A 21,501-nucleotide genomic window follows, 5' to 3' on the forward strand; every position below is an offset into this window, starting at 1 on the left:
CAAAATTAGATGCTGATAAATTATTGAGCAGCAATTAAACAGTGAGTGCTTTTTGGGCTGTCTGTAATTTCTCCTAGGTTTCAGTCTGATGTCCACAGTGCTACATGTTGGAAAGCACAGGAAATTTTGCACGAATTTGATCACTCACATAGGCAGTTATACTTTGAAAACAATATTTTTCACAAGAATTACCAATGAAATAATGTTTTAGGACACAATTGAATTTGAAATAGGTAATGTTTTGAATAGATTTTTGAGTTTTATTGAAATCTTACATGAACAAGAAATTGGAAATACAATCACATCAAGGAACAAATTGCCACGGCTTTGACGTTTTAAGCCAAACAAATTTTGTAGGGCAGATTTTCAAAAAGGTGTGAAGTTATAACAATTTAAAAACACAGTTATCCTACTTCTAGGAATGCAAAACATACAATCATGTTATTTTCAATACAAGAAAACTTAATTTGTTGTAATTTCTTAAAACTACTAAGACAAAGCACTAGCTTTTACTTTTATGTACAGCATACTCCTATGTAGTCTATCCCAAATCCAAAAAAAAAAAAAAAAAAAAAAGGAATAAACTGTCCAAAACCAGAGGTTCTGCAAAATCATGATTGAACAGTGTGCCATTCCTGCTTTTAAACTGCTAAAGTGAAGCCTAAAATGATAAAAGCACTGAAACCCCATAAGGAGTTCAGGAATTCTGCAAGCCCAGTAATGTCCAAGTGCGTTTATGAAAAAAGAAAACTAAGAGACTCGAGTATATACACAATAGAGTGATTCTTCAGCCCAATACAAATGGCAGCCAATCGCTACTGAAGGATGAAACATTAAGCCAATTTTTTTTTTTTTTTTGAAAGATGTAGCACTATAGCCAATTCTATGTTTCCAATATTCTCAATCTCTCCTCACTTGTCTACTTCCACTGTTGCCCATAAGTATCCTGATAAAATTCCTGGTTGTCATTATTGTAACCATAGTTACCGGCATAGTCACCACCTTGCTGGAGCGGCTGCTGAGCGATGGGTTGGGAGCCCCAATTCTGCTGGTTGTTGGTCTGACGGCGCTTGGAATCGGGTTGGTTGTACCCATCTGCCTTTCTCTTGCCTCCTACGTTGCCCCCACGGTTGCCCCTGGCTCCACGAGAACCACGTCCTCTCTGCTGCTGCGCAGGGCCCCCTCTCCCCCCCCTGGCTCCTCTCGGCGGTCCCATGGGTGCCCCCCTCTGTGAGTAGCCAGCTCTACCTCTTGGTGGTGGTGCTCCCCGCCCCCTAGGTGGTGGAGGGGCACCTCTCCCACCCCTTCCTCCTCCTCCTCTTCCTCTTATAGCATAGCCATCATCATAGCCGTAATAGGGATCTTCATAGCCACCACGGTAGTCATGATAGTCATAGCCATAGTAATCATCGTAATAATCTTCATAGCCATAGTAATCTGGGGGATAGCCATATCCACCTCTTCCTCCACGGCCTCGGCCTCTAATAGGAGGTGGCATGCGAGGCGGAGGGTAGTAATAATAGTCTTCATACCTAGTAAGAAAGAGAAGCACAGAATTATTTATCTCCAAAAGCAACCCAAAATACAGTATACACCTGCCATTGTTGATAACAACACGCAACATGGAGAAAATTCAAGTCAAGTCATTCAGGTTTTACTAGAGCAGCCTCTGTTTCACAGCCCAACTCCACTCTGCAGGATTACCACGGTGCGAGGGTGACACTCACGCAGTGCTCCGGGAGGCCTGTCTGGCAGCCTGACGTTCTTTCCTTTTCTTATCCGGTGGCTTTGCTAATACTATTTCAATTTCTTCCCCTTCTATCTCTTTCCCATTCATTTCATTCATAGCCTGTACAAAAATTAAAAGAAAAATAACTAAAAATTTTTTTTCCATTCAAAGGAAACTGAAACTTACTGCAAGAAACAAGACAGCAGGGCTGCTCCAGGCTGAGCTGTGCCATGTGCTTTGCTTTTGTGCTACATAAACAAAACATTACACATCACTTTTCCAACCCACTTTATTCACCAGTTGCAGGGAAGCAGTATTTTTTTTAAATATGCTCTTTTTATCATAAGACAAAAAAAAGAGGACTAAAACATATTAAGAATTATTTTTATAAAGTCAGACATAGCACCATCAGTTCTTATGTTCCTGTATCTCCTAGAAACCTTTCAGAAATAAACAAGTTCTCACTGCTCACACTGACACAAAACACTCACTGCACTTTTAAGCCTGGTAGAACACGTGCATACAAGAGAAAGAATTATTACATTTGGGGTTCCCAGGTAGCTGAATATGAGTCAAGTGACTGAGAAAATAAAGTAGTTATGAGGACACACACTTGAGGAGAAAAAAAACCAAAGGAGATTACTGAAACTTGGTGATCTCATTAAGCAAGCCCTGAATCCTCCAGATAATTAATGTGCAATTTTTTACTATCAAACGCACCCACAAAGAGAACTTAATACACAAAGTACAATTAGGACTAGACCCCCCAAATTCCTCACCAGGAATTATCTGCTTTGCATTAAACTCTTTTGGGTATTAATATTTGCATTAATGAAGACTTTGTGTCTGTACACCTACATGCCTCAGAAGCATTAGAAATTGTGGCAATTTATTTCCACATTATTACTGCTGAAAATCAGTACATGCTAGAGTCAATGTCCAGTTCCATGCATTCCACACATAAATACCATAACTTCACTGAAAGCCAAAACACGTCCATGCACAAAAATATCTCACAAAGTTCACAAGCCAATTTAGTGGCCATGAAAGAGTCACATAGGCCAGATGTGGTAGTTTCTAGCTCGACATGAGCATTAGTGATGCATTTTATCTTTTTCCCAGCTGCTGCAAGTTTCCAGTTGCTGAAATCTAACAGAGCATTTAGCAGGTAATTGTACTGGGACGGGGCTGGAGAGTGTTTACAGACATACTACAGAAAACCACATCCAGAGGTGTTGCTGACTTACCCCTCATTTCAACAATTTCTTGTCCTCCCTCAGACACAGTCTAAACCTATCCAAACCAACCTCAACCTCTTTAAGTACAAGTGATATTCATCTTAAAGCCATACTTAAGAGCATTTTAAAACCTAATCTTGTGTGTAGTAAAAACCTAAGCAATTAAATGGCTATAAAATCATTACTAAGAAGATTGAGTATGGAGCCATTGAACTTTCCCTGTAGACACATCCAATATATCTGCTTCAAGACTGACAAATGCAAAAAATACTTCGTACTCCTTCCCACCATGAACCATGGATTTAAAAAGCAGATGGGAGTAATTTCTACTGAATTCAATATACTGAAGCACAGACAGCAGATATTAATGACCTTCTCAACAGCTCATGGACACAAAGGAAGAGAATTCTGAAGCTTACAATAATGATCTTCAATATTTAACAAATTATTGAGAAGCAACCTTGGGTGCATGCAGAGTTAAAAACAGGTAATGCTTAAAGAGTCGCCAACACTACTCTCCTGTCCTTCACAAAGCATTTTTTGATTACCTCCCAATTTCTATTTGATACTTTTGGGTTTTGATACTCCAAAACTACACACAGTCTTTAAACAGGGGCTTCTGAGAGACAACTGATACCTTCTGCCAGTGTTTCCTCAGAAAAATTGTCTAGGTTGATCTTTTTTTTTTTTTCCCTCCTCTAGACTCTCCTGCATTGCTCTACACCTCTTTTCCAGTCTATTTGTTAACTTGCAACATTTTTGTCCTTTCAAGTTTCACATCCTCCTAGCTACTGAAATCATAGGAACAAAGTTATAAGCATTAAAATTCTCACAATGGGAACCTTTTTAAATGGGCTTTATGGTTTTTCTTACCGAGGTATTTACTGTAAAGAAATTTCTTAAAACCACTCGTAAAAAGTAAAGTGCTCTCACCAACTTAACTAGGAAAAAATAATTAACCTACCTTCACTGCTGCACCTCTGTCCTCAAAATGAACAAACGCATAATCCTTCAATTTCTTTACTCTTTCCAGCTTTCCAAATTCAGAAAAGGATTTCTCAAGAATTTCTTCTGTCACAGTAGTGGCCAAGTTTCTTACAAATAAAACTTTTACCTGATTAAAAAAATGAGAAAAAAAGCTGTAATCTTTAAAAGTCAAACCTTAAAGGAAACAATCAACTAATAAGATATTATTCCCTTTTTTGCTGCATTAAGAAAGTTGAGTAACTTTACTAATTCTGAATCTGTTGGGATAAAAAAATAAAAAGTGCCTTGTAGTTACCTGTATGAAGTTTCTACAACTTCTCTCCTTCCACAGTTCCCTTCCATAACCAGAAGAATATTCAGCTTTGATTTTCTGCTTCTGGGATGCCACAAATCCCAGCAAAACTTTATTAACAGACCTCAAGGACAGCAAGAAGTTACCCCAAAACACTGGGAATAAAAAGCACATCATTCCCCATGCTGAATTTCACCTTTATCTCACTCTAGAAAACAGTTTTACACAATACCTACCTGGTATTGATTACAGCTAAAGCAGAAAATGCACAGCCTTACATGTCAATCCAGCAGGATAACCCTGCACAGGACTAGTTTAGATGTTAACAGCAGTTAATAACAGCACGTTTCCAACATCTTCCAATGGCAACTCATCTGCAGTGCTCAGACCACACCATTTGCACAGCTAACTGTGAAAACATCCTCTAATTGTTTTTTGTGCCTCAAAAGTAGCCTTGCTCAGCTGAAACAAATCTCCATCACTATGGCATAAAGAAATTCCTCCCAAAGCACAACAGCATCCAGTGAAGTCTTTACTGACCTTTGCCATGACTTCTGGATCAGGCTCCTCTACTGGATCAGCCCATTCCACTGTAACAACATTTCCCCAGACTTTTACTTTCCCACTCATCAGGCGTCGGCGAGCTTGTGCTGCTGACTTGTGATCCTCATATTCCAAGAAGCAGAATCCTCGATTCTTCTTTTTATCATCAGGTTGATGATACAAAATTACATCCACCAAACCCTCTGAAAAACATATCTTTAGTACTGAGCTTCAAAAGTAAAGTAAGAATCTAGAGTCTACCCTAAAATGCCTTCACTCATGTTTTGTAGTGAATTTGAATTTTACAACTGAAAGGGGCGGGAGCACAAGAAAACTAAAACAAATAGAAGATATCTATCCAGTTTACCCAGAAATATGTCACCTAGCAATTGGAATTCCACAGAATAGGCTCTGCAAAACACCAACCTCAACAACTCACACAGTTTAAGTTTTCTATACTTTTAAAATAATTTTTACATCTTTGAAAGGCAGCCAGCACTAACATATGACCTCTCCCCTGCCTCCTGCAGAACCTAGAAGGAACATCTTCCACATCTCTCCAAAAAGAGGAGAGAGAACTAAATGAATATTCACCTTCTGTTTTCACCACTTCCCTGAAGTACTTATAAATAGCAATTCTAAAAAAGAAGCAGGAGGTTAAAGCTCTCCTACAGGAACAAGAGCAAGTGACTCAATCTCTTATCTAAGGCAGAAACACCCTTTCACTGATGAGCTGACTTCTCTTCTTCCTACTTGCTGCACATACTGGAGAATGCTGAAAAACTGGGACAAAAAAAAATTGCCTGTTATTAACTTTTTCTCTAGTAATATTCCCTCTAAACCAATTTAGTGCTCCCTCCTCCCCTTCACTACTCAGGAATACATTTGCTTCAGGCTCCCCAAAAAACTTCTCCATGTTGGCAGCAGAACTTCCTGTAGATCCAGTAACAAATCACAGCCTTCAACAGAAAGCTAAAACAGGTAACTGAATTGGAACCTTCATTTTCTTCAGAGTTCATGTGTGCTGGTTTTTGAGTTCATTCGAGCTGTTTCCGTCTCTAATTGTAAAGTTACATCATCATTCATTTAACAAGCACTAAAGCAAACACAAATCCCTTTACACTCCACCTGAAGATAAAGTACATATATAAAATTTCTAACAAAATCAAACTTGGAATCCAATTTGAAAATAGTTTAAATGATATCTGAACACATTGGTCAAACAACTAGACCTACAAAACAGAGACTAAATGGTGTTCTGGGATTCATGAAGTCTTACCTGTGACTTTACCAAACTCTTCCAATATGTTTTCCTTAGTTTTGTTCTTTGGAATTGACCCAACAAATAACCTGTTGTTTGCCACGGAGATGCATACTCCAAGGTGCTTTCCAGGACGGATTTCATAGTTGTCACACTGAAAAAACAAAGCCATTGATTTGCTTTATCCACAATACTATCCATAAAAATATCCTCAAGTCATAATATCAGTTATTTACTTCATCATCTACTATTTTTATACACAGCACATTGAATTGGCATTGCAAGAGAATTCCTAGAACAGCTGGTTTTGTGTCAGCATTCACTTGGGAAGAGTGCCAAGCTTAGAAGAGTGGCACAGACTTCAGAAGTCTTGTTGAATGGAAAGCTACAAAAAAACCTGCAGTAACAGCAACAACATGGGTCCATATACAAATTGCATTGCATAAAGTTATTCACCTACTGTTTATCTCAGACCTGAAAGCTCTTTCTAGCAATTGGTTACTGCTTCCTCTGCTGTCAGTGAACTGCTGCTGCTGTTATCAGTAAGCAAATACATGGCATTAAATACTGGGAGTTTTTCCTCTTTCTTTGGATAGCTTTGAACACTGAAAAGGTTTGCCAAGACAATCAACAGTCTAAATCAGTCTGTGACCTGGCTTCTACCCCACCCACAACAGCAGGCATTTTTTTGACAGGATTAAAAAATTTTACTGTCAAGATTTAAAAATTCCATTAATAAAGTATCTACTCCACTGTTTCATGCCTGTACCCACAGCTGGATTACTGTGAAAACAAAGACTCCCAAAAGACCTTTAAAGGTACAAGAATTCAGCCTTAAAAAAAAAAAGAAATCAAGACAGACATGGTCTTTGTTTTAGTCAGGATTTTCAAACATAGCAAGGAGGATGGAAGTTTCATCATCAGCCAGCTTCTGAAAATCTCATGCAATTCTTTAAAAGCAGTCTTTTCGCCACTCTAAATCTAGCTGCGACATAAGCCCTAAAAATGACAGCAACACCTTCAGGAACCTTCTTCATACTCTAGAAAAATGTTAAGGTACCACAGACTATCAAACATTATCACTTCAAGGATGACAAAAGCACTTCAGAATTTCACATACTAAAGTTGTTCTTAACAAAGTAAAACTTTTTGTTCTGGTGCCATGAACTGATTAACCTGAATCTGTTTTCCACATTGCATCTTATCCAAAACCATTTTGCTTACAATCAATCCCATTCCCACTGATGCCTTGCCAACACAAGGAGAAGGCCCACATGGTTTGAACTGCTTTTAAGTTTCTCCAGGTTTCAGGTTTCCCTGCCCCCACCAGCTTAACTAAGGTGCTCAGATTTTACCCCTCTTCTTCATCCCTCATTCAGGATGAGCTGAATTCCACTAAGGCATCTGAGATTAGGCATTTCACCTGTTTTGGTTCAAAGTATACACAGTATTTCACAGCCAAATTCAAAATCTTGGGAGATACACCCCAATCTGCCTAATTCTAATTCTTCCTCACAGGCAGAAGCAAGGCCCCTGTCAGACTGCTGTCTCTAACTCCCTACTGCTCTGTGCTCTTTCCCAAGTTGTCTAGGTGCATGCATGTCAGCTTCCAAGCATCACTGGAAAGAACAGAAAGCCACTGGAAACAACCAAAGGAACTAACTCAGAGACCTCCCCATGGCAGCAGCAGCTAAACAAGGCATCTCCAATTAGCTCTTTACAATAGAAAGGGTGATGAAACTTAAAACACATTGAAGCTCAAAAAATTCTAGCTGAAATCAAGTAGGCTCCTAACAATCACCTGATCAGCCACAGTACAGCAGATAACAGTCTTATAAGTTATAAATATCTATACTTACTAATGCAATCAGGAGGCAATTTTTAAGAAAGTAAAAAAGTTTGAGTCTGTCAATGGATGCTTTAGAAACTTCATTACTTAATAAATTAACAACAAGTTTGCTGTTTACTTTGTCTTCTTGACCTGTCTGGAAGGAAGTTAACTCACCAGTTTGACTGCTTCTTGCGCTGCATCTTTACTACAAAAGGTAATGAAAGCATAACCTCTGTTTTGACCAGAAAGAGGATCCATCATGAGACGCAGGTCCCAAATTGGACCAGCTTTCTCAAAGAGTGGTACCAATTCATCTTCGTAAAGGTCTCGGGGAATTTTACCAACAAAAACCTAAAAAGGAAGAGGACACTTGAAACAAAGCTTTTTCAGAAATACAAGCTTCTTTTCAACACTTGGAAATTCCTGGGAAAGGAAGAACAATGCAGATGAAACAGCAGAGTAGAATCACTGCAGTCACCAGTGCAGCCTTCACAGCAGCTGATGTTATTGTATGTCCTAAGTGTTCTAATCCTCCTGCCATTTGTATGAGATTTTACACACAAAAAACCTGTGATTGTTATTTATATTGAAGAGGCTGTGCATCTCCCCTGCTGAAGAGATAAATGGTTCTTACCTGGTTTTCATTTTGGCAGTTAAAAACTAAGACCTTACAGACTATCTAGTTGGGTATCATATGTTAAAGCAGCCCAAGCACTCCCTTGCTCTTGCAGTATTTTCAAATCACTCTGTAAATTACTCTTCCTTGGAAAGCTACAGAGATGGAGAAACAATTAATAATAATTTCCTTTTAACTGCATGATGCACGTTTTCCACTTTCAATATACAGTCTTGTTTCTCATCTGCATTTGCTTCAGCTTCCACCAACTGAATGTTTAATATTTACTTAAGCAAACCTGTGAGTTCTTGTGGTTTTGTTCCATACAATTAACTTGGGTTAAGTTTTGTTAAGGAGTTAATATCTTTAGCTGAGGTCTCTCTGGAAAGAACCCCCCAGCTGTTTAATCACTGCAGTTCTCCTCCAAAGTCTCAAAACCTCTTCCTTGTTAATACAAACAAAATGTTCCAAACACCCATTAAGATAAAAATAAATTTATTTTAACTTCAAATATTTTTTTGTAGAAAAAAAAAGCCATGAGTCAACATTTTCCTTCTCAGTAAGGCCTTGTCATAATTGTACCTCACACTGAAGGCATAGCAGAATTTTGTAACTAAAGACACTCAGCATGCCCATAATAAGCACCAATATAATGAACTCATGAGGAGAATATGACTAACTTGCAAAACATTGAATAAGGTAGAACTTCTAGATTCTTCATGCTATACAGATATTCCTGAAATTCAGTTTCCAGAACATTTCTTAAAAGCTTAGCCTCTCTCAGTTCAGTGCAAATGTTGACTGAACATTACTTACCAAGGAGAAAAGAAAGGAACTGATTCATCACATTAAATGAAAGTTTAATGGCAGAGCCAAAAGGTTTTCCCCACCATCTCCCTAGAAAGCTTAAGGTATTTCTCTAGACAGATATTTACATTGTCATTACTTCTAGAACACTTAATTCTAACTCATTTGCAGCTTTTAAAGACAAAACCTCAATAAGCATAGAGCACACAGACACAAGCAGAGCTTGAGAAGTTATATATAATTTATTATCTTTCAGTACAAGGACTCATTCTAATTATATATCACCACCACAAAATTAATTTTCCTTCATGGAATTTGAACATTCCCTTCAGAAACAATCCTTACTGGGATACTTCTTGACACCTTCTTGACAATAAACACAAGAGCTTCAGCATCTTAAAGAATGGAAAACTTATCTATGACTTGAAAGACATTAAGCTTAGAAACTGATCATTTTCTCAAATCTAGTCTGGTGGTTTATAGAAAAATCTCTGAACTCCTGTATCAGACATGCAGCAGTGTGACAGCATTTAAAGCATTGAGCATGTATTACAAAACAACCTCCTAGGGACTAAAATCATGAAGAATAGCTAAGTGAAGAAATGCACAGTTCAAGTGCTCACAGCTTCCTTCCTAGAAGGAAGATGCATAGGGTCAGTCATAACCTTAAATTTCCAAATAATTGCTTACAGACTAAACTTCGTCCTTTGGAAGGAAAAAAAAAAATTAAAGTCCTTGAAACTCCTCCAACTATCTTTTACCTTTAAAAGGAATAGTTTTTTAGTATATTCCACCTCTTTTTTCTCCACTTTAACCTATCTTCCTGTCTTTTGCAGAATACTGAAGAGTAAGAAAGACTGATTAAGACACACTAAGAAGACTATTTTGCTTTACAATACATTAAACTTGCAATATGTTTTATTTTTAAGTATTTTCTATTTATGAGTTTGCTTAAGTATACAAAGCAATTATCAGATTAGTCTGTATATACCAACCTCTGTTCCAATGCCTGGCTGAACACCAGAATACACAGTATCTGGAGGAGGACCCCCATATTTCCTCTGTCCTGTAGTTACATCCAAAGTGTAACCAGTCCGCTCTAGCAAAGCCTGGAAAAAAAACAACCAACCAGACTACTTAGAGGAGACAGGGCAGAACAAAAAAAGCATTCCAAGATAAGCAATAGTTTATCTGCTCCTTGCCACACTTGATAAGGTATAGATGAAGAGATAGAACCTACAAAAACGCCTGTTGTTTTGTGGGTTTAAAAAGCTATCATAAACAGCAGCATTTGTTTTATATTACAAGGTTGCTGGAAAGAACTTGTTTGCCTTTCCCCTTATTTTCCATTTTATATGTAGCACCCCGAGAAGAGCAGAACACTGGACAACTGAGACAACTCTTAAACAGATATCAATGCTTTTATAGAGTTAAATTTTGGCAACTGTGTGATCAAAAAGAGCTGCATTTCCAACAGCCCTTCTCTATAGAATCTCTATCATGCATGTACTTCTTTAAAGCCTAGCGTGAATATACTTATCCAGGTGGAATTGATGCTTTTTGAGTTCATATTCAGTCCATGTACCAGTAATACATCAGCCAGTACAGAATAACCAATATCTCTAAGTGTTACCTTAATCTTTGCTTCATCTGGTCCCTTCGTTGATTCCTGTACTTTGCTGCCTTGTTTCTCTCTTTGCCTGTAGGTCTTCATAACTCCACATAAAAATGCACTTTTGTTCTGTAGATACAATTTACAAAATAATTCAATTGTGTGTATGACAAGCCCTGGGAATCCACTGAATCTTACACTCCATACCATGAAGTCACTACTTCAAGTCAATGAAATAAATCAAATGTCAAAAGAATCCTTCAAGAAAATACAATAATTAATTGAACAAACTTGTCAGACTGAAAAAGTCATCAGATTCCAAATAGCATTTTAACCTATTTTCTCAACTGCACGGATATTTTATTATCTGGGAGGTTTTGCTTTGTGCTCAAATACCTACACACTTAAGGCAATTTTTAGCAGATTTGTTATTTGGGTTTGAAATATTAGACAGCAACATCAGTGAATTTCTAAGTTACAGCTCTAACTGCCAGTGATGCCAGAACACTATTTATACTTATGTGCTTACACTCCTGGGGCTCTCACCTTACCTGTACATGCGACAGGTCACTTTCTTTAAATTGCTGTAATACAGAGAGGGCTCCTTCTTCATTAAATTCCCTAAGAGCATCAATTGCTCTTTCATCAAGATCGACATAAGCTACCAAGCCTAAAAGTTAAAGATAAAGAAGTTACAGATTTCTATTGAATTTCATACAAACTAAGAACAATGCAATTTGCTTTTAATGTCAAAAAGTTACATTCCATAGCAACAGAATTATACATTTAATTATATATTCCTACACAAGTATATGAAAGAATATGAGTACAATGAAAAAGTTAAATTAAAATGTATATACCTAAGCACTAACTGACGTGCAAGATTATATCCCATGTATAGCAGTTTTCTAGCATTCAGGAATGCAATCTGCTGCATAAAAGCAGTATTACACACCAGGGTCTGAAACAATGAACTCTGGCTCGCTTTTAATAATTTGAATTTTGTTTGTTTATCCCTCATTTTTAAGTTCCACACTTCCTTCTCTTGAGTTAAGCTGTTCTACAGTAAACTGACAGGTGAACATTACAAGTATCATATTGTATGGGAAAAAGGAGCTACCCAACTGATGAGCAAATACCTGGAAGCTCTACCCCACAAAATATTAGGAAGCAAAAATTATTTGTTCACTCTTTCCTCCAGCTTCAAAAAAGCAGGAGTCAGCGGACTTCGTGTGTATCTTAAACACTGTCTGTGGTTTTTTAAACCCATTTTGTTGTTCCAAGAGCCAGAATTCAAAAAGGAATTATTTTGAGCCCTGCTATGTACCCAAAAAAGCTAATGTTAATTTTACAGGTACAGACTCCCCCAAGAAACACTGGACCAGTTCTGAAGCATTTTCTTTTTAAGGACCTTATAAGGTTTGTTTTCTTTTCCTTTTGCAATGCACTTGCATCAGTTGTGGAGTCCGACATATAGGTTGAGATTTACACTTTTAAAATCATACATCCAAATTTCGGACAAATACTAAAACTCCACACACTCTGCAACAGCTTGATCTCCAAAATATACAGATTATTTCACTGCTACTTGATTTGGAAAATGCACAGCAGTGCCAAGCCCAAGGACTACATTTCAGAAGTGATCCTGCATACTGGAAGGCACCTGTATCTTTCATAGAAGACTTCAACAGATTAAAAAATCGCTAAATTCAACCCCAAATTTGGGTCAAGTGTCTATATAGTTTGCTTCACTGACAAACCCCTCCACAATGCAAACATCTTCAGTGGCATTAATGAAGTGTAAATAAATGTTTTCAGGTTACTCATGCAGTGAAGTTATACTAGGTAGTCAGGTGTTGAGCTAAAAAGCTTTTAAACTCCTTACAACACACCCTAACTGCAACACATGTTAGAACCCCACAAGTTCCTCAGCCCAGGTATTTGAGTTCCTCTGCCCAGGTATTTATTTACACCTTCTCTCAGACCATCAAGTGCACATCATCATGACCCACAGTTGGAAAGTGCATCTCTATAGCCAATAAAAGTTGATAAAGGCTTGAAGAAAGCTCACTGTGAATGACTTCCAAAAGACATCACCCACATGAGCCAGTTTCACACTGAGGATTGATAAGGTATTGGTTTTGAACTGCCTTCACTTGATCAGTGTAATTTTAACTCTTTTCAACAAAAACTGTCATTTTGCCACCCAGGCATTCAAGATAAGCACATAGAGCAGTTCTACTGCTTCTTGTAAATCTTTTCACAGAACACACTCTAAAAAGGAAAAGAAAGCCTCTGTCTATAAGATAAAATAGGGTGGTTATAAAAACAAAATAGGAAAACCTCTGTATATGAAGAAACCTCTTTAGAAGTTGCAGAGACCACTTGCTACCAGCAAGATATTACTCAAGTTGCTAGATAGCTTAGTCCTCAACTTTGTTAGTGTCAGGCTGAACATTTCAGTGTAATAACCAACATGGATTGAACTGTCCACTCAGAACTAGAGAGAACAAAAAATCCGCAGGCAGACTCAATTCAAATGTAGTCCCAGGCAAGACAAGCTATTTGCTCCCTCACTAAGTCACCTATCCAGCCTTTGAGTGTTTTAGAATCACTGTGACAGTGACAGTAGAAACATAAAAGCAAAATGATGATTTGGACTGAAGAAAAAAAAATGTACAGTTTAGTATGTGGAAACATACATCTTCATTTGTTGTCTAAGAATCTAGTGCTCTGTGCCCTAAAGCAACTAAGATATCACATACAACTCCAAGGATGTGTCAAGTAATTAGTCAATGTCAAACCCAATTTGCCTTTAGGGAAATCAAAGTAGCAAAACATTCAGAGCTACACAGATCAAAAACAATGATTTTTTAAATCTTAATCTATAAAAATTTGAAAATGGTATGCCCTCACTTTCATAACCAATCAGAAACAAGAAATGCATATTATACCTGTCTGAAATATTTCATCAAGTCTCTCTGCCACCTTCTGTGGGAGGCCTGCCTCTATCAGTGTCTTGTAGTGTTCTGTGTGAGTTACACTGGAAGTATCCATTGGTTCTTCCTCTTCTTTTAACTGTACCGCATTACCATTCACCTGATTAGCCATTTTATTATGCTGCTGGAAAAAATTCAGGAGCTATATTACAATAAGCCAGAAATAACTAGTTTGTAGGACAATGCATGATTTATCTAAACTAATTTGTATACATGCTGCAAAATCACCTGTATCAAGTTTTATTTAATACTTTTTGGATGCAGCTGGTCTAAGTTTCAAAAGAAAGTACAACCCTTAATACTGTGGAAAATGTACATGGAAGAATTTACATAACTTTTTAAAAATGTACTTCATGTACATAACAATGTCTAAACTCCATCTACTGATTGTCATTAACTGGTTACCATAGCAGCTAGAATGTATGGGGACATGGCAGTAACATCCTTCAGCAAAGACTCAGAAGATCTAGTGCTATTTCCATTTCCCAATCCCCTACTTTTAAAACAATCGTTTAAAATGTAATGAACACGTAACCCTGCAGGGTAGCTTAAGGTATAAAAATGTTAATACTTGTTTCTTGTTAATACTTTTTTCCACTTGCTTGGCTTGTCGCCATGTCTTCCTTCAAACCCAACATGCTGCACAAGACTAGCCACACGCTTTCTCACGACGCTGTCAGAACTCGAGGACAGAAAGAGAGAAATTGCACTTGGATGGACATTGTCATTCGAAGCTGCAACGCAACAGTTTCCATGCTTTCAGTTTCCCTCAAATAGGAGCTGTACAAATCACAGCTACTATTTCAATAATATATACATTATTGGTTTAAAAGGAAGGCATGACTGCAGCATCTTCATTTCTTTATATTAATAAAAGTACTTGCTTTCAGAATTAACAAACTGATTCCAAATACGTGCACTGAAAAATGCACATCTATCTTCTCAGACAATTCCAGTGAGCTTTGCCCAATTCATTAAAGACTGTTTCAATTTCCCAATTAGCCAGCCAGCTGATATTCAGTGCTTTCAAATAAAAAGGCTGACGAGAGACAATTCAACTACCCGGCGGAGAACATAAGGATGATCAGCTGTTAGGTTCAGAAATGAAACGAGCCTCAGGCTTTAAATGATAGGGCAGAAGTCGATGAGCAGCAGCGAAATGATAACCAGGTAGACAATGCAGCATGGCTGGAGCAATGCAATTAAGTACTGGAATACAGGTATGAAGATGATTCAAGAACAGCTTTTTTAAAAAAATGCTGAGGCCTCAAGCTATTTACTAAGCTGCAAAACAAGTCTCCAAGCATAAGCACACCTCTAACAGCCCCCTGAACACCCAACCCTTCCAGACTACAGCTCATGAACTGGTTGGAAGATATCCTATGAAGATTTGCAAACTAGAGCAAGGGAAGGAAAAAAAACAAATCATTTTTCTTCAGACAGTAATGGTTTTACTAAAGCTGTCTCATCTTGAAGGGCAATTTTAGAGACATGTAAAGCAGCCTTACACTGTTTCTGTCAGATGCCACTTCTTTAAGCCATTAGTGTGGAAAAGAAAGGAAGTTTTCCATAGCTACATGGCATATATATACACACACACATTCTGTTACTTGACAAAGAAAAATTACTTTCTAACCAATTCCGTTTACTTAAAAACAACTATAGCGTAATTACAGAAGAAAAAAAAAAGCTACCTGAAGCTACAATAATGCTTACCTACCCTTACAGGTATTAGCTATCAAAACACTAATGAACATCAATTTTCTGTAGGTTATGAACATCACAGAAGGCAAAACTCAGCTACATGTCTGCTTGCTAGACAGCCTCAGCAAGATTTCAAATTTGAAACAGTGCAGGGCAGAGGGGGTTTAATTACACCAAAAATGCTTTGGGTACAGTACCATTCTCAACCCCTCTTCTCAAAAACTCACAAGCTGAAACACAATAAAGATATAAAGAAGAGGGCATTTTTTTTTGTGTTCACCTTCCTACTGCCCTATAAAATCATTTAATTACACATACACTGTCTTCTCTATACACAGAAAAATAAAACCAAACCACAATGAACTGAGAAGCTACAGCAACACATAAATACAGAAATTTTTCTTGAAGCAATTACTATGACCTTCTGAACTACCAGGGTTTATGGTGACACTCAGGACAATTTTTTGATAACCCAGAATAGTTTCCAAGTGTCACATACCCAAAAGTTTAACACTTTTTTCAGAGTTGCCTATAAGTGCACAAAAGGTTGACAAGCTGTGCTGTGCCCAGGTACAAACACGTCCTCTGGAGTACAGCGATTCAAACTTCTGACAGGCAAGATCTGCAGCACAAAAAGGTATCAGCCTTCACCACAAGCATGTACCAGTGGAGCAATATCTAACCCCTAAGAATCAGATTACTGCACAGCACCACAGCTCAAAGGCTTTTTAAAGTATGCTTTTAGGCAATTTAAATTAATACTCAGCTTTGTAATTCACTAGCTGTATTGTTTATTTTGCTTAAGATTTAGTTCATAAAGAACTAAAGTCAAATGCAATGCATGTTCAGTTTGGGTTCAAATTTTAGCTATTTGCTGTTACACAAACTTCATTTAAAAGGTCTTCCTAAAGAAATACACTGTAGAAAATTCTGAAGTGACACAGCTACCAGAATATTCAGGTATCAAGAGCATTCAGAAGACAGATTTTTTTTTCACATATATAGCAGTAGATCCCCTAATGGCCTGGCAAGCTTGTCCTGAAACCTGAGATTAAATTGATTTTTCTTCCACAACAATCACCAACAAGCAAAACTGCATCTCTTATAACACTGAATCTTCCCTCTGAGTTCAGCAGAGATACGTGGGTGAAAGTCATAGCTGAAAAAGACAGTTTAGCTCTCCCTCTAGGTAACATCAGTTAGTTGCAGTTAACAAGAAAAATATTTTTAACTGAATTTTATCTAGTAAGTAAAGCACACAATTATTACTTTAACATTTTTATTCTGCTCTAAAAGATATTAAAAGCATGTTAAAGAGGAGTGTTATCTCTGTTTGCATGAGCAGTGTGTCCATGTGACTCAGCCTATGACAGACCAGGCCATGCAGAGGAGCACCTGCATACACTCAGTTTTTCATCTGCACTAAATATTAAAATATCTAGAAAAGAGGGAGAGTGGTTGAATCAGAAAGGCTTCAAGGGTGGATTATAAGTAAAGAATTATCTATAAGTACATGTGGGATATATATTTGTTTTTAAAACATGCAGAAATGGGTGAATTTAGAACAGTGTACACAAAACCAAATGAGCAGAAGTTATGAATAGACATTGGGGGCAATTTTACACAGAGAAGGAGATTTCTCACTCCTGCCCAAGATGTTGCCTACCCTCACACCTCCTGACTGCATACAAGGAGGGGGTCTTGTTTCAAGTTTCACACTGTTGTTGCAAACAATGCTTTGCTGAAAACTGTAAATACTTCATGACAAAAAGCATGGTTTTAGCTGTTCACTATCTTTCATCCAAAATTCCTGCATCTTGAGAGTAATTTACAAAGTTACTAGCCCCTTTTTTAAGCTCTCGTATGACAAGTAGGAAGTTAAAACTACAGGTGATTCCAGTGTTTCATAACTTATATGGCTCAATTAGTTATTTTTCTGGAAAACAAAAAAATTAACAGAGGTGTGGTCCTCAAGGTTTATGGCATCTTGAAAAGAGATACCTGATCACAGCCTTAATCTGACAATCACTGGATAAACAGCCATGATGTCACTATTTCCTTTATCTTATACCATGCCTCTAACAGAGGTTGCCACCTACAGACTATCTAAGTATAACTCCATCCAATTAATTATAAATTCAGTCTAGTTAACTCAAAACATGCTTAGGAACAGCTTAATTGAGAAGGAACAGAAAATTTCTGGCAAAAGGACAATATCTAAAATGACCACAACAAACTTCAGCGATTATACATCAATACTGGTTTTGCTGCTGAAAGCTTAGTTTCATGCAGGAATGGAACTTGTTCAGCTCAGGTGCACAGGAAGCCAACTAATGCATCCATAAAAACTCTGCACCAAAGTCATTCCACTTGCTTATGTTGCTACTCCGAATCAATACATTATCTGTATTAAGTAGTTAAGTTAAATCATGTTAAAAATAACACTGAAGGAAGTTTGGGGAACATTTGTTTGGTTTTGTTGTTTTAATTGACCACAAGGAAACAAATGCAATCCCTGTAGTTATGCCTCACACATCACAAAGGTTCTTGTCAAGCAAGGAAGATAAATATACAAGTGAGGGGAAAATAAGAATTCACATTTAAAATCTGAACTGGGGTTTTATTAAAACCTCACTTGTTCAGAAATATTTCTGTACACGAAGGCATGTACAAAAGGGTGGGCCCTTTATTCTGCACATAAAGGCATTTTAGCCATTTCTTTTATACCATAGCTTATTCAAACACAGAAAGCACATTTTTAATAACTTAATTACGATATGCTAGGTGTTTTTTGGCATGAATTACATGAAACCTTACTTTGAAGTAAACACAGCCTGAAGACCTTCACACAGTAGCCAGGATTTCTCACTACCTGTAAGCCAAAATGCAGATGGCACCCTCGCCTCTCCAGCTCAGCCTTGCTCACTCCACAGCCCCTTGGAAAAATCTGAGAACCTCCAGTACAATGCCAAGCAAGGGACCAGCACAGCCCAGAGAGAAACAAACTGCTTCAGTACCCACACAGCTATGACTGGGAGATGACTTTAGCACAGCAAGTTAGCAACGCGCCCATCAGTGCCATTAAAAAACACTGACTGCACCAATAGCTCCTCTGTTCTGCTAACCTAAACCATAAAGTCTGCCCATGCTCATTTCTCACTGGAGTTGGCTATTCATAGCTCATCTGGTTGTCTGAGTTGTACTAAACAACACTCTCGGTACTCCAGTTCCAAGCAACTCTTCAAAAGGAATGAGCTTTGTTCTAAAGAATTTATCCTTAAAGAATTTTGCAGATGTCTGTCTAACAAAGCAGGGAATACTGGGATTTTTGACTCAACCAGGAACTTGAGTGTCAGCAGGAGACTCGAGTCTTATTTCAACAGTGTTCACTTAGAAAAAGTGAGAGATAAGGACATGTAATGCTTGTGGGAAACACAATTTCAAGGATGCAAATTTTTCAAGCAGACACTGCTCATTTGCAAACACTACATTCTGCACAGGTTACAAAAACACCTAACACTGTGAGATGCAAAATTCATTAGATTACTTTTACAAAATAAAAAACTATGCTAAAGTGTAGTCTCAAAGGGAAAAAACCCAACCAATCAAAAAACCGAAGCACCAGCTTCATGAGCATTAATGTCCTTTGCAGCACGAAGTGCTGGTGAGATCCTTCAGAGCTATAAACATGGGAAAGGGAAGCCAACAGGCTATTTCAAAAAGAGTAGTCCAGCACAGCTTATGTACTTAAGTAGCACGTTCAAATACTGACAGGTAACAAGGCTGCTCAGACCGAGTAGATAAAGTCCTGTTTTTAAAGTATTTGCAACAATGATGCATTTGAACAAAACTTTTGAAGATTTAGTAAAGGCTTTTGACAAAAGTTAATTCAAGAAAAACAATGTCTGAACAACAAAACTTTGGCTAGTTTCCCCTTTAAGCACTTGACAAGCGTTATTCCCTCCGTGGCAGTAGGAAGCGCAGAGCCGACCGCTGCGGGTGGGTGCAGCTGTCCCTGCCGGCTCCAGCACATCATGCGCTGCCCAAGATCTAAGGGCGCGCTGCGACAGCGACGCATTTGCTGCTGAGAGCGTTCCTCTGCGCCCGCGGACAGAGCGGACCGCGCACAACCGCAACAGCCGCGGCTGGTGCGGCTTTAAGAGCCCGGAGGGACCGAGCAGGGACCCGACCCGACCCACAGCCCCGGGAGAGGCGCGTCCCGGCCGCCCGTCACATGCAACCCTGATCCGCACGGCTGGGCGGAGCGGGCCGGCCGCCCCCCACCCCCACCCGCCGGGCCCGCCCCCGGCCCCTCCCCGGCGCCGCTCCCGCGCCCGCGCCCGCCCGCTTTGCCCGTGGAGCAGCCCCGCCATGGCCCCCGCCCCCCTTCGCTCCGCCGCGCCAGCTCCCCGGGCCCGTCCCCGCCCGCGCCGGGCCTGCCCGCAGCCCGCGCTGCCCGTCCCCTCGCGGGGCCCACGCAGGAGCGCTCGGCGCGACGGCGGAGCGCCCCTGCCCCGCGGGGCGGCCCCGGCACTCACCGGAGCGGGGCCGGCGCGGCGCAGCTCGGGCCCAAGCAGCGACGGCAAATGGCGCGCGCTCCTCCTTCTCCTCATGGACGGCAGCGCGACCCCGGCAGCACGCGGGGTTTCCCGGAACTGTTTCCAGGGACCGCTGCTTCGCCCACTCAGAAACCCGCGCTGCGGACGGGCAGCCGGCAGAGCCAATGAGATGCGAGAGGCGGGACGCGCCATTCCTCCGGGCGGCCAATGAGAGGGAGCCGCCGTAACCAATCGCGAGGCGCCTTCCACCCGGCGCGCCGGTAGGGCCGGACTGGGGCATTTAAAGGGGCCGCGCCGCCCGCGGCCCGAACAAAGGGAGCGCGCGGGGCCGGTGCGCTCGGCTCCGCCCCGCGCGCAGGGCGGGACCGGGGCTGAGGGGGCGACACCGGGGATGGCCGCGGCCCTGCTCCCCGCGGTGCGCCCGGGACCCCGGGGCTGCCCTAGGCCCTGCTCCCCGCGGCGCGCCCGGGACCGCGGCTACCCCCGGCCCTGTTCCCCGCGGTGTGCCCGGGACCCCGGCGCGGCCCTGTCCGCCCCTGCGGCCTCTCGCTCTCTCCGAGCCTTTGCCGGGGCTGGCCGCGATGCCCTCCAGGCCCGAGGCAAGGAGGAGAAGCCATGCGGCTGCGGGTCAGGCTTATCTCAGGACACAGCTCTACAGCTGCTAATCTGTAATTAACCGGTGATTAAGTCTTACTTGCCTGCTCACCAGATTTTCTTGATCAGGCTTTGATGAGTGCCGGCTGGACACAATAAATAGATAAGCGAGGAAGAACTCAGCCTGTTGGCGCCGATGGTGTTGGGCCGGCTTCACGTGCTTGTCATGCTGTTGCATAACTGAAAGTCAATGTGTGCTGGGCTGGGTTAGGCTGAGTCCCAGTGCTGTGTCAAACTAAACCCAGAGCACCTGCACGTGTTCCTACGGTCATGTCAACTGTGCAGCTGGAGTCTGTGCAAACCACAGTCGCATCTGATCCAGATGCAACTGTGCCTCTGGAGTCTAACAAAAGTAACAGCTCATGTACTCTCAGAGAAGGATCTTCCAGTACTTTCACTCCAAAATTACTTTCCTGAAGATGGCATGTGTCTGTGTGGTGGCTATCGTATGTGTGATATCCCACCACTGGTGATGTGGGACTTGTGGAAATGTGGTATGTTATGTCCAATGTTTCCAAGCCAGAAGCTGGAGACAAGGTTGTGCAGATTCTGGAGGTGTTCAGTCTGTCTTGCTGAACCTGTCTGGTGACAGACATGCTGCTTCTCTTGTAGAATTGGCACTGCCTCAGTGACTTCCCTCTTGAGATCTGGCAGTAGAGCCAGCTCTTC

General features: G+C 40.3%; 1 protein-coding gene across 5 annotated transcripts; it reads right to left on the minus strand.

Annotated features, from left to right (window-relative positions):
• Positions 1-237: 237 nt before the first annotated feature.
• Positions 238-21,021, minus strand: HNRNPR (heterogeneous nuclear ribonucleoprotein R). 5 transcript variants are annotated; one of them, XM_072917943.1, is made up of 11 exons: positions 20,877-20,992; positions 13,871-14,036; positions 11,468-11,586; positions 10,938-11,045; positions 10,300-10,413; positions 8,056-8,232; positions 6,069-6,204; positions 4,787-4,992; positions 3,932-4,081; positions 1,728-1,849; positions 238-1,532 (listed from the first exon to the last, which is right to left on the minus strand). In XM_072917943.1, exons 2-11 carry the CDS (start codon positions 14,025-14,027, stop codon positions 920-922), a joined length of 1,902 nt encoding a protein of 633 aa, XP_072774044.1. In that variant the 5' UTR covers positions 14,028-14,036; positions 20,877-20,992; the 3' UTR covers positions 238-919. The 5 variants fall into 5 exon arrangements, with proteins under 5 accessions (XP_072774044.1, XP_030146310.4, XP_030146309.4 ...); XM_030290450.4 differs by lacking the exon at positions 20,877-20,992 and adding an exon at positions 20,158-20,313; XM_030290449.4 differs by lacking the exon at positions 20,877-20,992 and adding an exon at positions 20,158-20,308 and having other exon boundaries at positions 13,871-14,039.
• Positions 21,022-21,501: the final 480 nt, after the last annotated feature.

Source organism: Taeniopygia guttata, chromosome 23 (assembly GCF_048771995.1).
Source record: "Taeniopygia guttata chromosome 23, bTaeGut7.mat, whole genome shotgun sequence".
Taxonomy (NCBI): domain Eukaryota; kingdom Metazoa; phylum Chordata; class Aves; order Passeriformes; family Estrildidae; genus Taeniopygia; species Taeniopygia guttata.

Excerpts from the sequence above, each read along its gene's own strand:
- HNRNPR (XM_030290449.4), bottom strand. The coding sequence starts at position 20,232 with ATGAGGAGAAGGAGGAGCGCGCGCCATTTGCCGTCGCTGCTTGGGCCC. Across the intron at positions 10,414-10,937 it reads CAGATGAAGCAAAGATTAAG|GCTTTGCTAGAGCGGACTGG; the intron begins GTAACACTTAGA and ends TTTTTTTTCCAG. Across the intron at positions 4,082-4,786 it reads ATCCAGAAGTCATGGCAAAG|GTAAAAGTTTTATTTGTAAG; the intron begins GTCAGTAAAGAC and ends TTTTTTAATCAG.